This window comes from Bactrocera oleae, chromosome 2 (assembly GCF_042242935.1).
Source record: "Bactrocera oleae isolate idBacOlea1 chromosome 2, idBacOlea1, whole genome shotgun sequence".
NCBI lineage: Eukaryota > Metazoa > Arthropoda > Insecta > Diptera > Tephritidae > Bactrocera > Bactrocera oleae.
Window position 1 is genome coordinate 15,015,782 of NC_091536.1, and position 22,539 is coordinate 15,038,320.

The following is a 22,539-nucleotide window of genomic DNA, read 5'->3' on the forward strand; positions in this document are numbered from 1 at the left end:
GGTTTTATCACGTATCTCGTTTCAATCTGTGTCACCTAATCTTATTTCAGAAAAATTTCTACACCATAAACATGTTTTAACAATACAATTTATGATATCTCTATGCCATTTTTAATGAAAACACAAGTTCTAATCACTAAAATCTAAAGAAAAAACTCTTCAAATCCGAACCTAAAATGTTGATATATTTATGATTAATCGTTTAATTGTCTGGTTTGATAGTTTTGGATTCGATTTCTAGTTGTAGAGGTTGGTTCAGAGAGGAGACGATAGAGTGAGGGAACATTAGTCCCGGTGATATCACAATGAGCCTCCTATAGGCCTAGGTGCGTCGTTAGACAGCCACTCTACCTACCTACCTAAAGTATTCAAAAAGAGGTATGAGCACTCTTTTAGAAATAATTATCACTTCATAAAGATAAACTGTAAAAATTTAATATTACATAACTAGGGAATGCTATACATTAACTATATAAATACAACATTAACTATATAAATACTTTTAGTACCTTTATGAGCTAACATATTCTTAAACTGATGTAAATTTGCTTTAATAACAATAACAAATGTTGTGTTATGACCATTATCAAAAATTTTGTATTTGATGTAGAAACTCGAACAAACGAATTCAAGTTATTGTAAATATACATCAACGCTGAGACACTCCCTGCCGCCATGTACGCCTGAAGAAGACACTCGTATTATATTCTCTTTCACACATACATGCATAAAATTTTGGCATATAAGTGTTTGTGTGAAGTGTTTCATTTGAAAATATTATATTCGCATAAACAAACGGAAACCGGAAGCGGCAAATTTGCCATCGAAACGGAAAGAAAGTTTCCAATTTATATCACATTCAGTGGCATGTGAGCCTTTTAGGGTGAATAATTTATAATTTATTGCCAAACAAGAAGAAGAAATGTTAAAAGATGAAGAAAATGATACTTGGTTTAGCTTTTAGCGCTCGAGTATATGAAATATTAATGGAGAAGAGCTAAACAAACGTATCTGAGTAACTGACAACAGACGGTACGAAATTTAAATTTTTGGAAAGTAGTGCGGGTGAAATAACTATGCCAATTTTATTCATAAGAAGCCAAAAAGCGCATCTAATTCGAAAAAACGTATATAAATTGTTTCCAAGAACTGGGTTGTCGCTTTTTAATTGACAAAAGAAATAATAAAGAGGAACGAAAACTCTCATATTTATTCAAATAGTGTTTTGATATGTGATTAGTTACGATCAGGCAGGTATTGTTTATCCGACAAAAGCTTCGCCTTATTATGAGTAACCAAAGGTGACAATTCGACAAGAGCTTAGTCGTTAGGATACGATGTCTTTTGCGGAGCACTTGACTGTTTTGACATTATGACTAAAAATTTTGTCAGACGTCGATTGGCAAAGTTATCTGGAAGAAAACGAGGTAGAATTACTCTACCTCAAAAGATTTGTGAGAGGAGCGACGTGTTTTTTAAATAAATTTTTAGAAATACTTTTGTTAGCAGAGCAGATTTAGCCATATCTGTCTTTCTGACTGTCTATGCGTCTGTATAGCGCGAAAAAGTCTTTCAGTTTTTGAGATGTCGGCACCGCCTTTTCTCACCAAGAAGCAGCTCATTTGTCGGAAGCGAAAATGATGAAAATGTTTTTACTTACAAGATAGCTTCACACAATTTGGCATTCATTATTGTCCAAGGTAAAGCTACAATCGTCGAACATATTGTTCAGATCGGATATAACATATAGCTGCCCTAAAAATTGACCGATTAAAATCAAGATAAAAATCGTTTTATACCCTTTACGTTTTTCCTTGCTATGGTACCTGATTGTTCTATTAGATGGCTGAAGCAATGGGAGATAAGCTACTATAACTTTAGCCATAGAAAAGTAGTATAAATGAGAAGTTAGTGCAGAGATGACTCTCATTAACCTTGAAACTAACCAGCAGATCACATTTGCATTCAGTTGTAGACCTAATGCTTCCATTTATGGCGACAATATGATATACTTGTACTATTTAAAATATATCAACAGAGAAGTACACATTCTGTTCTAAACTTTTCACCAGCGGTGCTAAAATACTTACAATAAAACCACGTCAATACATATGTATATACTTGTATATTGCTTAGAAAACTCACATACACTTCGAAATAAAAGTAGGCTTAAGTGTGTCACCCATTTGTATAAGGTATACCGCGATAAGTAAATATGCGTTTGTTGATAAATTTACATTATTATATATGAAGTTATGTCTACTTGTAGCTGAATATATGAGTGAATTACGGTAAACATAAGCTGCAGATGCATAAGTTATAACCCATGCGCTACTTAAGTCCTTATGTAAATATGTGTGTGTATGCACTCACCTTGACCGGCGTGTAGGTCAATGTCGAACCTTGCGCTGAATGTGCACGGAAACCACTTTGCGGCATATCAAACGTCTCTGCTGTATTATTGAAGGACCATTTGAAGTTTTCCGGCGGTGGAAATGCATCAACCTCACATAAAATCTCGGCGGCCTCATTACGCGCCACACCATAAATCTTCTTCTGATCCGGTCGGCAAATGGGTTTGTCTGTAGAAAATATAAGAAATGAACAACAATAATGTGAAAAGATGCCTTTTTTTTTGTATCGTAACATATGAAAAGAGTAGGGTATATAGCAGCCAACACCTAGTTAGCGTTAAGTATAATCCCAGTATTATGAAAGTTACTTTAAAGCTTGCGGGAAGCAGTAGCTTGAACTAAATAAGTATCAGTGAGGACTATATGTCAGCACAAAAAGGATGCTCTACAAATAACGAAACAGAATTGCAATAAAAATGCGCTGCAAAAATCTTAACAATTGCAAAATATTTTCTCGCACTACAACACGCGCACTGCATACTTTCCTACAAAGTGAGTCAAGAAAGGCTTTCGCATTTTTATTTTACATTATTCAAGCGTAGTTTTTTTTTATTTACCTCAAACTGCAGTTTTACAATTTAATTCTTTATGCTGGCATTTCTTTATTTATATTTCTCCATTTTGTTCGCAGAAATGGGGGCACTTTTAACGTTGGTATTTGTGTCTACATAAAACAGCAATCGCCTGCAGCCATATTTTTTGCATTGTTTACACAAAACATAGCAATGTGAAGCAAATATACGTTGGTAAAAGTGTTTGTATGTATGTACACCCACGTGCCCACCAACTAACTGGGACTCATAAATTGTAGCTTAGCTTTGGGTAAAATTTTTCATAGCATACTTTTGTGCTGCCAAATGCCTGAAGAAAGTGTGTATTTTTATAAGATAGCAGGCGTTAAATGCACAGTTGTCGGTCTTTAGAAATAGCGAACGTCATTTGATACTATGATCAGCCACCTAAAGTTTAGTTATATAGTATGCACGAGATTTCAGTTAAGTTTATGCAACAATTTTGAAATATGTCCTATTTTTTCCAAATTGTTTCCAAATGATATCTGAGTATAGAGCGAATTTTAAATTATGTTTTGGATAATCGTTTGTCACAAGATGGGAGCTTTTGAGCTTCAACAAATTATTTTTGTTAGTCCTCTATCTTTTTCAAATTTCCTTATTCCGACATTTTTTCTTAGTGCACAAATATATATTGCTTCATTGGTTTATATGGCAATTAAAATGTAACTCTGAGCTGATAATATTTTGCTTGCCGCTCTCAACTGTTTTGATATGGTTTTGGCTTTTGAGCTTGTGTGCTTTAAAGCTTTCTTTAAGAATTTATTATGAAACCATATAATGATTGTAATGCTTAATTGAAATGCCTTTTTTTAAGAGTCTTTCTAAGCACTTAGTTCTATTTAGTGCCTCATATGTTGGCGGTTTTAATAAACTACGTTCTTAATATTCCAAGCGCATTATGAAAATGCCTGTCATAAAAGCTTTATTAAAGAAGCTTCATTTCCGCTTTAATTCCTTAAACGTCGAGATCTCAATAACTAACTGTTTTAAAAAAATATATATAATTTTTTATATTTTCAATGTTATTTATTTAGAAATATGTTTACAAGAGGATTTTGGAAAATTTAAATTATTTTTGGAGATATAGGCTTTAGATTTTACTGACCCGGCCTCCAAACTGGTTCGGCTGGGTCTAATTGAGCAAAATACTTTACGCGAAACTTCAAATGCGTTTTTCTCAGATCAGACTTTTCCAAAACGATATCCACGATTTCTTGAGTTCTACTGAACTGATTTACTTGAAATTTCAGATAAACTTCCTTATGGACCTCTCGCTAGTATGAAGTAGTTCCATTACCAAATTTAAATTTTGACTATTGTTAAAAAATACGAAAAAATTAAGAAATGGTAAAAAAATTGGTTTTTTTTTTCAAACAGTCGCCATTTTGTCAAAAATTTGTTTTTAGTTATCGCTAGTTCATACAATTGCGACATCATTGCAGATATAATAGTTTTTTTTTTCATTTCAGATGACTAGGTGGGTTAAATTCCTGGGTATGCGCATGTGCCAATTTTTTGAGACCCCTACTTCATCAGCTGCCAGTTTTTAAATTTTCACTGTATTTTTTAAATTTTTTTCTGTATTCTTGTAACATTAACAAATAACTGATAAAAAAAATCGGTAGTAAAAATATTGTTTGCCTGTTTTTTACGACACTTTAAAAAGTACCTAAAATTTATGTCTTTAGACTAGAATACCCCCTTAACATAGAAAATTTTTTATTTTTGAATTTCTCAATAAAATTCCACCATTATTAGATTAACATTGTAAAAAAAGTACAAACATTTTTAATATCAAAATTCCTCACATTAAAAGTTCCAATCCATTTAAAGTATAGCTTTCGTACATATAAAATCTAATAACAGAGTGATTTGCTAAAGTTTCAATAATAAACTATTAGAGTGCTTATAAAAATAGTTATTATTTTCGGTTATCTCCTATTTCTATGTTGCACAGTGGCGACTACAATTTTTAAAGTTTCAAGTAGGGTTGCTACACAATTGAGTTTATGGCGCATCATTAAAGTAAATTGCAAGCGTTGGATATCCTTTCTCCTTCCCACACTCTGCATTTATATGTACAAGTATATGCGCCTTTTCGACCAATAAATAATGCAATTTTCCAACAAAATTTCGAGGAAGCGGTAGAGAAAAGGGCGGCAAATATACAAAAAAGTACATCTAAAAGGGATAAAGTAATAACAAAAACAAGTTTACTAACAACTAGGTATTGCTAGAATAAAGCTTTCTACTTCAGAGAGATTATACTATGCTGTAAAACCATAACATGAGGTTATCGCACCGACCAGCGAAACTAGGAGTTAAAGTTTACGGGCAAAAGTAGCCGGACCATCAAAGTGAGTTATGTTGGCACTAGAGTGTACATACTAGAAAACATAAACGTACAAATATATTGAGTGGCAATAGAAAAGCCGTTGGAATAAGAACAACACATTTACACAGCTCAATATTGACTTCTGATGTTTTTAATTTTTATTTTGCAATAACATAGTTGCTCATATTTACAGTTAAGTTTTGTGCAGAAAAGTTAAATTTTTTCTATTCTATGAACCAAATCAGTAGATGTGAGGGTGTGGGAAGGAAAAATTGAAAATGCATCTCTTAAGTATAAAGTATTGTTACAATACACGCTCAGCCATCTTCGGAATGAGTTGATTAAAGGTTTTTAACACACAATCACACACATATTGTGTCTGACGGCACCCAACGCCACATCTTTCACTCAGTAATAGTAACACAGAGAATTAGAGTCGAAAAGTTTAAATTTATAAGTTTATTTACTCAGCTACTTTGAACGTGTCCAAAAACTTTGTTTTTGCCCACAAGTGAAGCATAAAGGGTAAGAAACTGTGAGAAAAGCATACTTAAACTTTTAATGTTTTTTTTTTTGCTCGGTCAAAAGGCGTACAACCGACGATAGCTAATATATACGATTTATGCAAACAAGTTGACATGCACAAATCCGTTTGCTGTTGCTTTTTGTGTCGTTGGGTCAGTCATCTAACATTTAGAAACAGCTTTTGGAGTTATAAAAAGTTTACATGGCAAAAATGTTGCAGCTTTTTAGACGCTTTTTGGCAGCTGCTTGCTTCTTGTTAAGCTGGAAATCAAATTTTATTAAATGTTTTCATGGAAAATTCTCAAAGGAATCAGTTTTAGTGCAACAATGACTTTGAGAGAAAGAAATCATGTATTCATTAAGTAATAAGCAAATTATATATTCTGTTATAAAAGGGCGGTATATAAATGTGATTAATAATTAAAGATAGTAACGAAAATTCGGTTGAAACTGTGTAAGTACCTTATAGGATTAGGATTGCTCTAGCAGAAGTAGACTTCCTCACAACAAAGACTGGATTGGGAGGACAGAACAAGCATAGAAACAAGAAAATACTTTAAATTCGATCGCAGCAAGATAAAATAGCCTCCACAAGTAATTTTGTATATCATCAATGGGTCTAAAAAATCTTTATCTTGGTTTTGATTGGTCATTTTGTAGGGTTGCTTTATGATACAGTGGTCCGATCTTGAAAATATCTTCAAATATTGTTGCATTGATTTAGAAAATAGTTTTTGCCAAATATCTTGTAGATATCTTATCAAATTACACCCTGTTCAGGTTATACAAATTTAATTAGAGTGATGTGAATAAAGAGGAATCTATTATCGAATAATTTTTGTAACCTCTTGACAACAAAGCTCTTAGAAACTAGCTTTCGAAACATTTGACTAAGCCACTTGTCATCAGGATCGTACAAATATTGTAATTATACAGCATACATTGTAAGCCGCCATACTTTAAAAATAATTCGCCGACAAATTTCGCTTAGTTACGAGCTTAAATATTTTTTAGAATTATTCTAATTACACTCTCATGAAAAATTTGATATTTGAATAAGCACAAAGAAACATGAAATGAGAATGAAAAAAACACTTTCTCCAGTTTCTCTACACAAATATCTTTTATACGAAACTACCAATCATGCCACCTTATCTAATACTGAATGTAGTTCTATAATATAAATTTTTGCAGGAGTCTGCTCAGTTTTACTAAAATGGCAAAATTGGATTTACAATAATATTACTTTTTTTTTGCTACAACCAAGTTGTACGGAACTACAACATGACTTTTATCTTTAACGATAACTAAAAGCTGCGAGCTTCAAGCCAGCATGATATATGGGTAAAATATTTACCTAATTTTTACGAAAACTTTAAATAGTTACTCTAGCTTAAATCGACTTAAGCTATCTTAAAATTTGTCCAGTAACAAATAAAAATAAATAGCAACAATAATTTCACAGGCGGCTAGCACACAGGTATTTTTAAACAAGTAGAAGAAATCGCCTGCTTAAATTTCTCCTTTAGCAATTACTTATACGTTCCACGCTGCTATTGTCTCCGCCGTTCCCCGCTCTTGAAACAGGAGTTTCGCTTCATTCCGCATTGCTCAACAATATTTTTTCGCTTAGCGCTTTCGGCATTCTTTGCCTTTGGCAAAACTTTAAAAGTAGGAATCTGGGTTTCTAGGCAAACTATGTGCACTATTTGAAGTCCCAAACCGAAGTAGAGCAAGAAAATGCGCATGAGTGTTTGTTTTGCTTTGTGTCAAAGGAAATATGCTTTTCTCTTCGCTTTTTGCTTGCTGTAACAAAACAAAAAGTGGAAGCACATGTATAGCTCCATGTTAGTATGTGTAGGTGTATGCAGTACATAAAATAGTTTTTGTAATCAGCAGGCAAGCATAATAGTTTCAATTCATTATGATTCTATGACATTTAACTCTATTACTACGATTAATTAGTAATCTACTAACAATATATTAGATCTCATACACAATTCATATAAGTATTTAATGGAGTGTTCTCCAAATAAATAACATAATTTTTTTACATGTTCACATTATATTAAATGTATATTTTTATCCATTGAATTTGTATATCCGTGACGTTTACTTACACATCACTTTCAGCTCAACAATATTGCTATCACCATCGCCCTCAACATTCGAAGCGGTGCAGGTGTAGTTGCCCGCTTGATGACGAGTCACACCTTGCAACGCCAAATCGCCACTACTCACAATGACGCCAGCGCGTTGATTGTGTTGAATGATTTGATTCTAAAAAGGATTTCAAGAAAATACTCAGTTAGTGAGAAACATATATGTATATGACTTAGGAGAGATAGAATTAAATTAGTTTATAGCAGGTTAATAATTTATAAGCTGATTTCTTACTATAAGCATTCGCCTGGATTTAATTTTAATATTATATATATTATATTATTACCAAGAATATACAAAACGTATGCTAAAGCATAATCTTACTCCTCTCCTATTAATATTTATCGAGCACGTATCTCCCAAGGCAAGCTAATTTTAGTATTTTTTTATTATGAAAATTGCTAAGTTTGGCAATAATTGCAGTCTTTATGTAAATACGCATATAGTATACCAATATAAAGATACACCCTGCAGGAAATGTTTAAGAAAATGGCATTAGTACTAAGCACAGTACAGGTAAATTTCGAAAAATGAGCACTAATACCTACGAAAAAAATTATCTTATCACGGCTTATCTTACTGCCACCTAATTTTTGCGATAGAATAACCTTATAAATGATTTGGTAAAGAAACAGGTTTATATTGCTATCTTCGATTCATTTTATTGTAGCTAGAGGCAGTGACGATAGAGTTATTTTTTTGTCGTTTCTGTTCTACCGCGAGTTTATTTGATCACTATATCCTCAATATAAATCTCATCGAGTTACTTTGGAGTGTGGACAGACCAAAAATCTTCTACTCCTAGGCATAAGGGGACTTAGTAATATTGAAGAGATGATTACAGAGCACCAACCCTTAAGATACCACCATCAGAAAATTAGTAAAATAGATTGAGCGGAATGGCGCAGAGAATGATGAGACAGCCTTCAGCCGAATGGGACAGACAGTTCCACCTAACCCATATGTGGAAACTATTCCTTAAAAAGAACGCATAACTGGCGAACATTTTACATTTCGAGCCATGTAAGTCTCTCTAGTTTTGATTCGAAATTGAAAAAATAACTTTTTGTATCGCCACTCTCTTCTTCCTCTAATATTGTTATATTAAGTTTATTATAAACCAACTAACTAACTACAAAAGTAAGATGGGCTAACTTTTGACCAAAATAATCATTCATTATGTATTTATCTGGTTTAAGGGCAATCATTGTGTCCGGCAACTATACATTAGCTTGCGAGTTGTGAACCCCAGGAATTTTTCTGACGCACTTTCCAAGTTTAACTGAATTGCAGCCCTCGCAGCGAAATTTTAATATGTTATATAACATGCATATCTCAGTTCCAGCAATTGATGAACTTTTTCGCACATTTTTCCAACTTTTTTTTTCAATAAAGAAGTGCTGCTGTTGCATTTTTGGCTTTAGTTTACGCAACGCCCAGTATTAAACGTCATTAATTTTTCTGCTGGGTATTTTTACACATATACATATACATGTATGTTATGTAATGCTTAGCAAGCTACATTTGTGCTTACAATACAGCATTCTAAACAATTGAAGCGCTTATCCACCAAATAGTTGACGCGCTATTATTTGTATTTATCACATATGTCACACGTGCCACATGTCGCTAAAGCATACGAATGTGTGTACATAGCTTAAGCAAACAATATATTGCTCCTCAGCTACGTTCGCTCATGCAATTCATTTTTAATAAATATATATAGATATATATATATATGCGCGCCAAATGCCAACATTATGTTGTGCAATGCAAAAGCTGTAATAATCTCACTTCGTTGCGTGCTTTCAGGCGTTCAGGCGCTTCTAAGCTGCTATTTATTTGATATGCTTTGTTTCTTTTGTTCACTTACACTCTTTTGTAGACAGAGCGTTTGTTTGCGTATTTCACTTTTCATTTCTACGCTATTCACTATTCTATTGGCTATTCGCTATGTGCCATTTGTCATTTGCGATTGTGTTATTATAGTTCTTTATGGTGTTTGCATTTATGTGCTTGTATTGTATATGAGAGTGTGAATGCATGCGTGCTCATCATTTCATAAACTATGTCAAAGTCATGCATTGTCACCGCTAATAAAGTTCAATTCTATAGCGTGCATTTATTGTTATTTGCTTGCTTGCTTATTTGCCTATGTTAGTATTACTCAGTTTGAGCTGAGTTTCACATTTTATGTTTTAATAGCTTTTGTACTTGTTGCAGGAAACGTACGTTAGAATAAAAACATATTTTATTTAATATTTAAAATAATACAATTGCAATAGTTCAGATTTTCTAATATAAAGTTTGACATGTTAACAGCACATAAAAATAAATTATATTAAAGTAGGGCAACTCACTTAAAAATTTGCCATACGCCTATCCTTAGCCGGGCATATTTTTAAGTTTATTGTTAAAATTTTCTAATAAGCTTTTCTTCTTGTGAGCAGTAACGAACCTTCAAATATATTTTTGCTTTGAAAATACTTCATATAGAATCCATTAGCAAGTTTAAAGCGATCAAATCAATCATCAAAACAATAAGCGATTTTGAGATCCGCTGCTATCTCACTGCTGAGAACACGACGAGTTTCAAGCACTGTTATCGTCATTGACTCGATGTTATCGTCATTGACAGAGTTGGGACGACTGGCATGAACCAAGTTTTCGGTGACTTCACGACCTTCACGGAGTGCTTTGTGCTCCTCATGTACTTGCGTTCGTGATAAAGTAGACTATCTAAAACACTTCGGCAACAATCTCAGCGATTAAGTGGTCGTGATTTCTTTGGAAATACAAAATGAGTAGCAAACTCATTGTTCAATTTTTATTTTGATGATAAAAATTGCTCGACAAAATTTTGACAAAAATTTTTTTTTAACAATTTCGTTTGTGCGCATAGTTTATATAGACCCGGTGATATATAGATCCTGTAGTTTTTTCTTCTTGTCAGGTCGGTTGAAATTTTATTACAATAAAAAAATGATAGATATGTTTGAACCAATATACAAGTAAATTTTTATCCTGGTGGTTAAGCGTTAATTTTGGTAAAAAGAAAACAGAAGGATACTGGAACGAAAAGCGTAAGAACTTGAGCCAGAAAATTGGCAACAGGGGGCAGCATAAAACGACTTCTTATTATTTCCTAAACCCCAGCAAAGGTGTTTCCAGTGCTTTTTGATGAAGTTAAAAGTTTTTTGGAACTTAGAGTATTTGTTGTAGCGGTATATTTGTACCCTAAACAGGATATATTAAATTTGCCACCAAGCGTGTAATACCCAGAAGATAATATTAACCTATAAAATATATACATATATAAATGATCTGCGCTCCTGTCCATCATCTGTTCGTCCATCTGTCTATATATGTCTGTATATATATGAACTAATCCCTCAGTTTTTGACATATCGATCAGAAATTTTGCACCCGCCCTTTCCTTACCAAGAAGCTGCTCATTTGGCGGAATGGCCGATATCGCAGCACTATAGCGTATAGCTGTCATACAAACAAAATGAAGTTCTCTTCTCTTTTTGTGAAGGGTAATTGCAGTTAACGTTATTTCTTTTTTTCCAATTTGGAGTCACTTCCGCTCTTGTCATTAGTTACAGTGTTCTCGCTAATTTCCAACCGTTGTATCTCAATCACATGAAAAAATCAAGCGCCCCATTAACTTCCTGACTTCTCACGAGAAAAGTTATCTCAATTAATTATAAAATATTACATAAAAAAGCTTATGCCATCATTTGTTCGGTGAATTTGCTACTTAGCTTATTATTATAATAATTTATTTAAAAAAGTTTTTTTTAACATTAATATTTGAAGCGCTTACATTTATGTGTGTATTTTCCTCAAACTAAATTAACATACTATTGCCATGCCGACGTCGTTAGTAGTGTCACAATGTCGTAGAAATTGTTTGAGTTGAGTCTAACAAGTTTAACTAACTGCCATGGCTGCCACCTTTTTAATTAAATATTCATGCTGCACAATTAACGTGCACGCAAATGAAATTAACAATTAGTTTGATCAAAATTGTCAGCATATTCAACGTGCACACATGTGCACACACATATCCATACCTACATTTGTCTATAGATTGATACATACATATGTACACATTTATATGTGTGGATGTGTAGGTGAGCGTGTACGTGCGAGTTTTAATGAGCGTGTGAAATTTTGTTGTTGCCAGCCCATACTCTCTTCTCTGCATATACAAATAAAAAGTTCAGTGAATCTGTCAGCAAGCACAGCTGTGTAGGTATCTATTTACATTTATATTTCGTGCAAATAATATCAAGTTAAAGTCGGGTGTGAAAAAATTTGTGGGACTAGTAAATATTTGCAAATGCGACATTCGTTAGTGCGCTTTAATTACATACATATGTATTTAACGATATAAACTAATGCGATTTTTATATTTTAGCACATTATTTATTATTTTATTTAAAATGTTAAAAGAACTTCAATAATTTTAAGTTGACCTAGTGTTATTCAGTTTGACCTAATTTAGGAGTTTCCGACAACACTAATGCAATTATTTATTGTTTTTTGGTTCTTTTCTGATTTCAAATAATTCATCTTTATTCATGAAATTTCAAATAAAAAAATCTTAGAATTTTCATAAAAAAAACGAATTTATTTAAAATGAAATTATGCTGTTTTGATTAAGTTAATTGAATTATATAACAGCAAGCTTCGATCTCTTCTCCTGATCAAAAGATATATGGCAAAGCAACAACAACTTGATCGAGTTAAGCTTCTCATTAAAGTGATAAAACTGCTAAATTCAAAATTATCAAGTTTCGTTTTACACCTTTAAGAGCAGTCTTACCGTTGTAAACGGCGTAAGTTAAAAATATTTATACCGTGAGCAGGGTATGCCACGAAGTTTGTAACATTCAAAACAAAATGTTGGACACCCTATAATATATACTTGTATATATAGACCTACATAAATGAACAGCGAGACGAGCTGAGTCGATATAACCATGTCTGTTTGACAGTATATACGCGAAGTCATCCCTCAGTTTTACAGTTATCGATCTGAAACTTCGCACACATTCCCTTTATCCCAAGGAATTTGCTAATTTGTTGGAACCGCTGATATCGGACTACTATAGCCTAAGTCCTTGTATGGAAAACTTTTTTATTTAAGGAGATATCTTCACGAAATTCGGTATGAATTTCTGCTCAAAGCAATGCTATGATATACTAACAAATTGTTCATGAATGTCTAATCTCGTTATCAATCGCATCGAGTCACTTTGGAAGAAGACTAGAATAAGTGCCTGGCCGCAGTGGAATCGTAGGCAAAAATTTACTATACCATATTTGTCATTATGATATCGACATTCAATTAATTAAATTGATTTTGACAATAATTAATTTATAAAAATTGATATTTAGTTTAATATAAAAAAGGTTAAATTTATATTAACTATATACAATTTTGCTCAAGTGAAACTATTTAATACTTTTAACGTTTCACAATTTAGTTTACTCTTGGAAATAAATTTTTTTTTAATTTATTATTTCTAAATTTACTAATTGATTGAAAATAACATTAATTACATTATCTTAATTGAGTGCAATTAAAAAGTGCTTGTTAAATTCAAATGTGCCGCATATATAAAAACGAACTCAATTTAACTTGTTTCATTTCAAGACAGCACTCAAATTTCAAACATTTAAATTAAAAAATTTCACTAAATCACCTTTACCAAATTTAATTGCGGTGCCACCCCAGTGGCTTCCATTGTCTGTGCATACGTACTTCATTCTGTCACGGCAGTGCCACATCTTTTCAATTTTTTATTACACTTAATTTTGAGCACGCCATTACGAATGGAGTGTGTAGTGGTTTGGAGTCGGAAAACCAATGGTGGTGCATTTAAAAGTGCTGTCATTTACAAAATTAGCTGGCACTAATTGGGCGGCGACTTGCACTTACTGCTGAGCAGTTTTTTACACTTATACATTTTTAGTTTGTGTTAGTTACAAAAAAAAAAATAACAAAAAAAAATATATTTGGCTGCATGGAAGCTATAATACCCTTCACAGGTGTATTTTTTACCGCACAAAGGGGTATAAAAAGATGTTCATCTTGATTTGAATCGGTCAGTTTATATGGCAGTTATATGCTATATTGATCTGATCTATACCATTTCTTCGGAGATTGCATTTTTTCCTTAGGCATAAAAAAGTTTTTCATGCAAGCACTTGATTCCGTTCGTTCAGTTTGTATGACAACTATATGTTATAGTGTTCCGATATCGGTGGTTCCAACAAATGTGCAGCTTCTTGGAGATAAAAGTATGTGTACAAAACTTCTGGTCGATTTCTCAAAAACTGAGGGATTATTTCTACAAACGAAAAATTGCACATTTACAGGCAAATAGACGCACGGACATGGCTAAATGGGCTCAGCTCATCACTCTAATATGCTATGTATAAATACTTTGTAGGATCCCCCACATTTCCTTAATATACTCTGTTTAGGGATAAAAATCGGTCCTTGCTGATTGTATCACGAATAAATAAGTGATAACTTTAAAATAGTATTATAAGTTGTTTTAAAGCTTTGAAAAATATTTTGAAACTAAGAAGCTGTTTGTAGCATATTTAGTATCAGAAAATATTCGAAAAAGATCCCGATATAGGAAGATTTGGAACGTGCCAAAATGTTAGTCCTACTAATTTCCATGAATTGGTGATTTCCATAGAACACAAGTGTATAATTAAAAAGCGAAGAAATATAAATTATAAAATCGTGCAATGTCTGTATATTTCTAAAGGAGGCAACTTTAAAAGTGACCGCAATAAACGCAAGCAGCTAAGTGACCCTGACCGCACTTCTTAATGAAATTGTCATGTAGCACACTAATTGCAGGGTATACTTTTGTGCGCGCCCATTTGCACAGTCGGTCGCAATATTTTTATTTGCTTAGTTACATTTCAACAAACGCCTTATGTCAAGTGGCAGCGGCGCGTTTTAACAGATGAATACAATGTGCAGCTGACAACAAAATAACCGCACGAAACACCGAAAACGGTAAGGGTAAGGCATGGTCTAAAGAGATGCGCAGAAAAGCATGCTTTGTTCTAGTCACGCCAGAGCTCTCGCTTATATATGTATAGTCTATTTTGCGTTTAGTCAGGAAAAGAGTGCAATGCAGCCAAAACCAGCTTCTGTGGCATGTTTTGCGGCAAATTTAATGAAACTTCAAAAATGCTGTGACTTCTTTTATTTGAAATGTTTTTACGGGAAACATTTTACATATGAACGCTTTAGTTAGTGAGACATTTATATTGGAGATTTTGCAATAAAATTTATATCAATTGTAATTAAAATTCTAATTATTAATTAAATTTCTATTATTATAATTTTAATTTCAATGTTTTAATTTTAGTTTTAATTTTAATTCTCATTTTTATACTGTTGTAAGTTGTTGCTACAGAGCATAATAATTTTGTTTAATTTTGATTTTAATTTTAATTTTAATTTTAAATTTAATTTTAATTTTAATTTTAATTTTAATTTTAATTTTAATTTTATTTTTAAATTAAATTTAAATTTAAATTTCGTTTTTAATTTTATTATTAATTTCTTTTCATTCTTAATTTCTTTTCATTCTTAATTTCAAATATGATTTTAATATTAAGTTCCATTTTATTAAAATTTATGATATAATTTTGATTTTCGTCAACACTTTATTCAAATGTTTGTCTTAATTATGATTGAAATAAAAAAACGTTGCTTACATTTCGGCAATTAAATATTGTTAAATTTGTAACATGTATAATAAAATATAGCCTAGAAGTTTATACAGAAAAGTCAGACAATTCAATATGCCAACATATACACAAAATTCTATTACCGCAACTGTGATTTATAACATTATGCCTGCATGGTCAGTAATGCAATCAACAGTAAGAACAAGCAAATTTACCTACGTTACTTCAAAGTGAAAATTAAATCGATTTCAATAGCATACAAGTACACTTTAGTGAATTCTTTCAAATTCTTCAATTTTACTTAGGTTTAATATGTACTAAACTTGAACTTGATGAAAACTACTGCCGAGTATGTTATTACGTTGGCAGCAAAAATGAAAATATGCAACTAGTTCTAGTAGGAATTTTCTAAACAGATTGAATTAAAATATTATTGAATAGTCTTTCCAGGAATACGAAGTTTTAAAAAAAATTATTGTCAGGTCAAATTCCAAAATTTTCAATTTAACATACAATAATATTAAAATATTGCTATTTCATGGCTTTGCAAACTTTTCATTTAATACAATATTTACCAAGAATATATAGAGATATATATATGTATATATTATATTTATTTTCACCACATTTTTCTATTAATACTTACATTATGTTTCCACACAACTTTGTAGGCTGCCGGATTCGCATGCACTTTGCACTCAAAATAAACATCATCACCCTCTTCAATATCTTCCGGATTCAAATTCGAGCCCAAGTCCAATTGAAGCGTTGGTATAACTGTAAGTATAGAAATATAAAAATAGAATGATGAAGAATTTCTTAGTAAAAGTTATCGCAAACTCAACATACTAACTAAGAGCTGTGGTTTCAAATCAAAATAAATTTAATTTATAGTCTCACAAATAATATACACAGTTTATATATACAGTGTATTTATGTAAACATATTTATATGTATTCACTAAACTTGAAAATATATCAAACTGTCAATCACGTTAATTCAATCTATTTGGCTAGAAGTTGCAGACAAGCATATCGATTTCATTTGGCACTAACAGATACTTTGCCGTAAGTTCAAACTGTGTCAATAGAAATATGCCGATAAAAACAATGTTAATTGAAATGCATATAGCCAAATATGCTCTTACTATTGTTGTTGTTGACAGTTTGATTAAATGCGCTTCGAAATGAAACTAGACAAGATTTCAGAATTTATTTTATCATTTGCTACTGAAGACAACATAATTGCAATGATTATACAATATAACAGTAGAAATTTACTTATTTAAAAAAAAAAGAGTATTGTTTTACATTTGAATTAATTTTTGTTTACAATTTTGAGGAATACGAATGATTCAATCAAAAGTTTTAAAATTGTGAAGATTTTTAATATATTAAAAGATTTGCTTCAATCGCTTTGTGATTAAATATTTCTTCACTTTTAGAAAATAGAATTTATGAGTGTCGAGTGTAAAGCCTATCATATCTAAATATTATGATTTGGCAGGTTGAAAATCTTTTAATCAGCGTTGATGCGTGTGAACTCATATTGGCTTTGTCGCCTGACGATTGAAGATAGTTATTATTTGATTTGTTCTAGGTAGTGATGGCCGAAAAAGTCCAACTAAATGATTGATGTACCTTTACTTAAGTTTCAAAAAACTCTGTTACTGACTTATAACTGAGATATATTGCTTCACAGACATTTTTGTCAGAGTTCAAAACTGTAGATAGCAAGATGGATTGTTTGTTAATTGCGATCTATTACCAAGCAAAACATAAATCGCACTACAAAACTGGTGTCTAAAAGTTGGAGGATCGCTATAAAATTAGAATAGAATTTTGTCTAAAAATAGGCCCTCCATTAGAAGAATAAGACTTCTTTAGATTAAAGGGCTTAGAAAAATTACAACTATCGTATGATAGAATAGAATGGAAAAAAAAACTATAATATACCCGTACACTGCGATCTAAACTATATTGTGCCTTTATATTAGTACTCGTATATACCAAAAATAAAATAAAAATAGTACTAAAAATAAAACAAAGAGTACAAACTTTCTTACCCTTTTTGATTTTACGAAAATTAAATCTGTCAAAATAATTTTTATAAAACTCAACTCCAACATATAGCGTCTATTGTGTGCTAGTTCATCGAAGATCTTATAGTATCTCTTGCAAGTGTCCCGCATCGCAATCTGCGTCTTACGTAGGCACAGAACTATACACGCCTATTGGCTGTCACTGTTTTCTCTACAAATATTTTTATTTCATTTTTCCTTCGTGTCTTTGCGTTTCTGCTCACTACAGTTTCACCAGCACTTTGGAGAATGTGTAATGTGGAATGTTTATGTAAATGAGCAAGGAAATTGAAAATGTTATCTAATTTAATATCTTCGAAGGCAAGGCAGACGAGCTGTCGAAACGAACAAGCATACAAGTATATAGATGCTTATGAACGCTTACACATACACATATAGTTACATACGCATGATATGCACGTAACAGCATGTGGTGGCATGCAATGGTTATGCGTTGAGTGTGTGTATGTGTCACAATAGTGTGCTAAAGGATGAAGTGTGAAAGCGCCAAAAAGTATGTTATAATAAACGAAGCAATTTTTAAACAAAACATTGCAGTTTTGATATGTAAAACTCACAGCTATCTACATATAGATTCGTATAAGGAGCTGCTTTGGTTGTCGGTATACAATTAGGTTGAGATGGTTGCGTGTGTTCTTCCTCTGCGATTCATTGTTATTGCTTCATATGTGTGTAACGAAATACTCGAAGTATAACGAACACATTCGATTTAAGTGATAACGGCAAGTTGTCGTGTAAAGGGTGCTTGTAAATATGTGAAGCGAGTTTTTTCTATTTTTTCCGTTTAATGACTTTCTTAGTCATCAACAGTTTGTAGCTGATATTACATACACAAACACATAAATAAAGCGAAAATGTGCCTGTAAACTTATATTGCTCACTATAATAAGCTCTTGGTGCCCAAAAAATATTGCAAAGCTTATGCATACACACATTTTTACTATAAGAATACTGCAACGTTTAACGGTATCTATTTTTCTTTCATTCTATGTTGCTCGTCTTCTCTTACAACATTTACAGTGTCTTAGAAAATCTAGCTTTTTTTGCACATATTTCTCTTGAATTTTGTTTGTCATCGTCACTGCTTTAAGTTTCCGTATGTTTTCTTTGTTTGGCTTTTAGATTTTTGTTGTTGTTAGCAAAGCAACAATGCATTTTATAGCCAATCAAGTTGAGTGCTTCATTTCGCTTGTTCATATTTACATATACTTTTATATGGATTTTGTCTTTGTATCACAAAATTTGGCAAAGCAGCGTTGCGGCTTTATTTAAGTTTGCGTGTATGTGTGTTACAAAATTTTATAGTAACTAATTCAAGCGTTGAGCAAATAACAAAATATACAAGTATTTGCTTGTATAAATGTATATGTCAGCATGGAAGTTAGAATAATGCAAATTTTTTGAAATTGATTTCAAAGCAAACTTTTTGTGATGAAAAATTATCAAATCGTTTTTAAGGCAAATATTTAATAACAATTAAATGGAACGTATTTTTAAAATGCCTCACTTATTCTTCCAAAAAGCGGTGGTGTGAAAGAAATATGTTAACTATGTTTAGCAAAATATATATACATCTAGTCTTGGAATAACTCTTCTTACTCGTCCTACTCACACAAAAGGCCAGCGCTGGTTTAACATTTGGTGCCCTCGGTGCCTGCGCACAAGTGGAGGCAGAATTTAAAACATAAACATTTTTTTTTTTTATTACTTCACAGTGCTGTAATTGTGGAAAACTCCAAAAAGACATAATTTTTTCTACAAAAAATACGATAAATACATAATATCTAGCAACGGGTTCCATGATCTTAACGCGAACAGTGTAATTTATTCAGGTTTACAGGCAAGAAGTAAGGAAGTCAACGCTGTAGCAGAACACGCTTCCTGTGCAGGTAATTCGACGAATTTAATTGAAGTCCACGCAATAGAAGGTACCCCTGAAGCAGCTTCGCTTTTGAATGCAGTTTAAGTGTTGTATAATTTTTTACTGAATCGGAAAGAAAATTTCTTTGATACCTTAGTCTGCAACAAGTTCGTCAGTAAGCAGTTCATTAACATTACGGTGAAATTATTGAAAAAAGAATGCGATCACAAGGCAAGAAGCGAGAGGTCTTGAATTCAACTCGAGCGACTCGAAACAACATTCAAGTGGATTCTTTGTCAGTTTTTACTTTCAAGGTTTAATGATGTCAGCCAAATATTGCTGTCGATATCAGCATAGCTGACGTGATTGATGACTACCGTCGACTGATTTAAGTAGTAACTGATGCCCAAATGAAGTTTGAGGTTTACGAAGAGAAAAAAAAAAAATATATAAACTACAATATATAAAATTCTAAAAAGGAAGGAGAAGTTAAATTCTCAGGAAGACTTAATTTTCAAGTTAACATTTGATATTTTTGACAACCCCGATTCTGAATTGTGGAAAAGAAAAGTTGGAATGTAACACACAATTCGAGCTTTTGAAACTTTTAAGAAAGCTTATAAGCTTTTAAGGTCTTTTAATTAAAAATATTGATACCCAAATTGGGGATATAGTACTCTTATTACTTAATTTATTAACTTATAGTAGATGAAACCGTTGCAAAATGCATTTGTGACAAATTTTTTAAGATTCAGAGTTAGAATAACTTTACTGCTATATAAATCCACTTGTATCAAATAACTTTTCACGTTTTAAGGTATAAATTTTGATATCACCTGTTTGTATTAAGATAATATAATATTTAAAATCCACGTACATTGGAAATATCATTATATAAAAATCAATTATTAAAAAGCTATAGCCTGGCTGGCATTTACTAGATTTTTTCATACGCATTAGTTGAGCGATATAAGTAATTATTTCCATTCATGATTTACTAAATAATATATAAAAAAAAAACTATTTCAAACAATAACAGTATTACTTACAGAAAACATTAAGCTTCATCGCCGTCTCGCGTATACCGTTACGCACGAGCTCATTCGTCGCACGACAGGACAGCGCTTTGCCATGATCACTACGCGTTGGTGTAATGCTGAGTACGGAAAGGCTTACATTGCCATCTTCCGAAACCTTTAAAGAATTCGAAAATACGACATGAAAAGTTTGCCATAAGAAAGTTAATTTTAAGTAATTTTATTTAAATTGATATTTATGGATTATATAATAAAGTAATATTCATAGACTATATTTCAAATAAATCATATACATTTTTCTTGCATATATCTATATATACATATGCATATGCTTTTTTATATATAACAAAAAAGTATAAATAATTTTGCAATAAAAATAAAAAAATTTTTTCATAACCTTTTGTATAAAAAATTAAATATTATGTAAAATTTTGTATATTACTGTTATTTAAAATAAAAAAAGTCAATGCGGTGCATTTTTAATTTAACAAATTATAAAATTTTTCCACAACATTTAAAGTGGAGCTTAATATAATAATAATTACACCAAAAATTTTCAACATTATAAGCCATAATATAAATCGATTTCGTGCTTATTCCTTCCTTTACAATACCAACTTATTTCAATACATAAGTAACTACCTTAGCATTAAACTTTATTTAAAACTTAATATTTGCTTTTAAAAAATACTTTTTTTTCTACCTTTTGACTGTGTCCCAACAGCTCCATATTACCCATCCACCAGGTAATTTTTGATGGTGGCCTTGAGCCAATGGCTTGACACTCAATTTCGTATTTGCGATCGGCAGACATCGGTTGATTGTTGAAGGAAATCTCAACCACAAGCGGTCGCACTGAAATTATATTGAGTTTAAATAAATATTAAACTGAAAGTACTTTAGAACTATTTGAGGTTATAATAAAAATTAAATGTTGTTTTGATTGAGTAACAATAACTTAACGCTTTTATGTAATACCTGAAAATTATAGAGATAGATATACCAGTAAAATAGGTTAGTTGGTAGGTAGATAAATGATCAGGATGACGTATATAAGTTAAATATACTATAGTTTAATGCTGAAAATGTGTGTATTCGTGCCATGAATTTCCCAAGCTCTCCTATACTTCATACATACATATAATGAGCTTTATAACGAATATCCCGGTCAGTATGTAAGTTACTTTCTTAAAGTGGCATTGGTACATGTTATTGCAGCATTTTTCCTAGTCTAATATTTATCAAATAGCGACTTGCGATTTTCCACCTGACTTTAAACCGTTCATCATAGTCAAAATGTTAGATATTTTAATGAAATTAAGTGGATTCGTTTTCGTGTTTATATATTGGTTGAGCGCTGTATATGAATGAGTCGGTCTAGACCTTGGCCTAAGCGCCATTTCACTCATATGATAATTCAAGGTTCTCAAATTGACAGTTACTACATAACCCTCATATGTTAATTTCAGCCTCTTTGGTTGAGTTTATATCACACGTACCTCATATGAGCTAACTAGGGGGATTTTTATATAATTATCGCGGAAACGAAACCAGATTTAGTAAAGAAAACTGATGAGTGTATGACGTTTACTATAGGTTAATATATTAACTATTACCTATATAGTTTTTAGCCATTCACTTTCTTACAACACATGTTTCAACATAAAACTTTCCAAATCGCAGTTTAAATCCTTGTAAATTGCCAGAGCATAAAATACGCGGTTATATCCGAACTGAGATTTTTCTTACTTGTGTGTGTTTTCATACCCTGAATAGGGTATATTTAGTTAG

At 31.8% G+C, this 22,539-nt stretch overlaps 1 protein-coding gene across 1 annotated transcript in view; it reads right to left on the reverse strand.

Moving 5' to 3' along the window:
• Positions 1-22,539, reverse strand: part of side-VI (sidestep VI) — a 201,664-nt gene that overhangs the window by 23,508 nt on the left and 155,617 nt on the right. The window contains exons 8-12 of the mRNA XM_036378077.2: positions 21,452-21,603; positions 20,761-20,905; positions 16,396-16,526; positions 7,970-8,129; positions 2,374-2,582 (exon numbers count right to left, since the gene is read on the reverse strand). Coding sequence (XP_036233970.2) covers positions 2,374-2,582; positions 7,970-8,129; positions 16,396-16,526; positions 20,761-20,905; positions 21,452-21,603 — 797 coding nt within the window. The remainder of the gene's footprint in view (positions 1-2,373; positions 2,583-7,969; positions 8,130-16,395; positions 16,527-20,760; positions 20,906-21,451; positions 21,604-22,539) is intronic.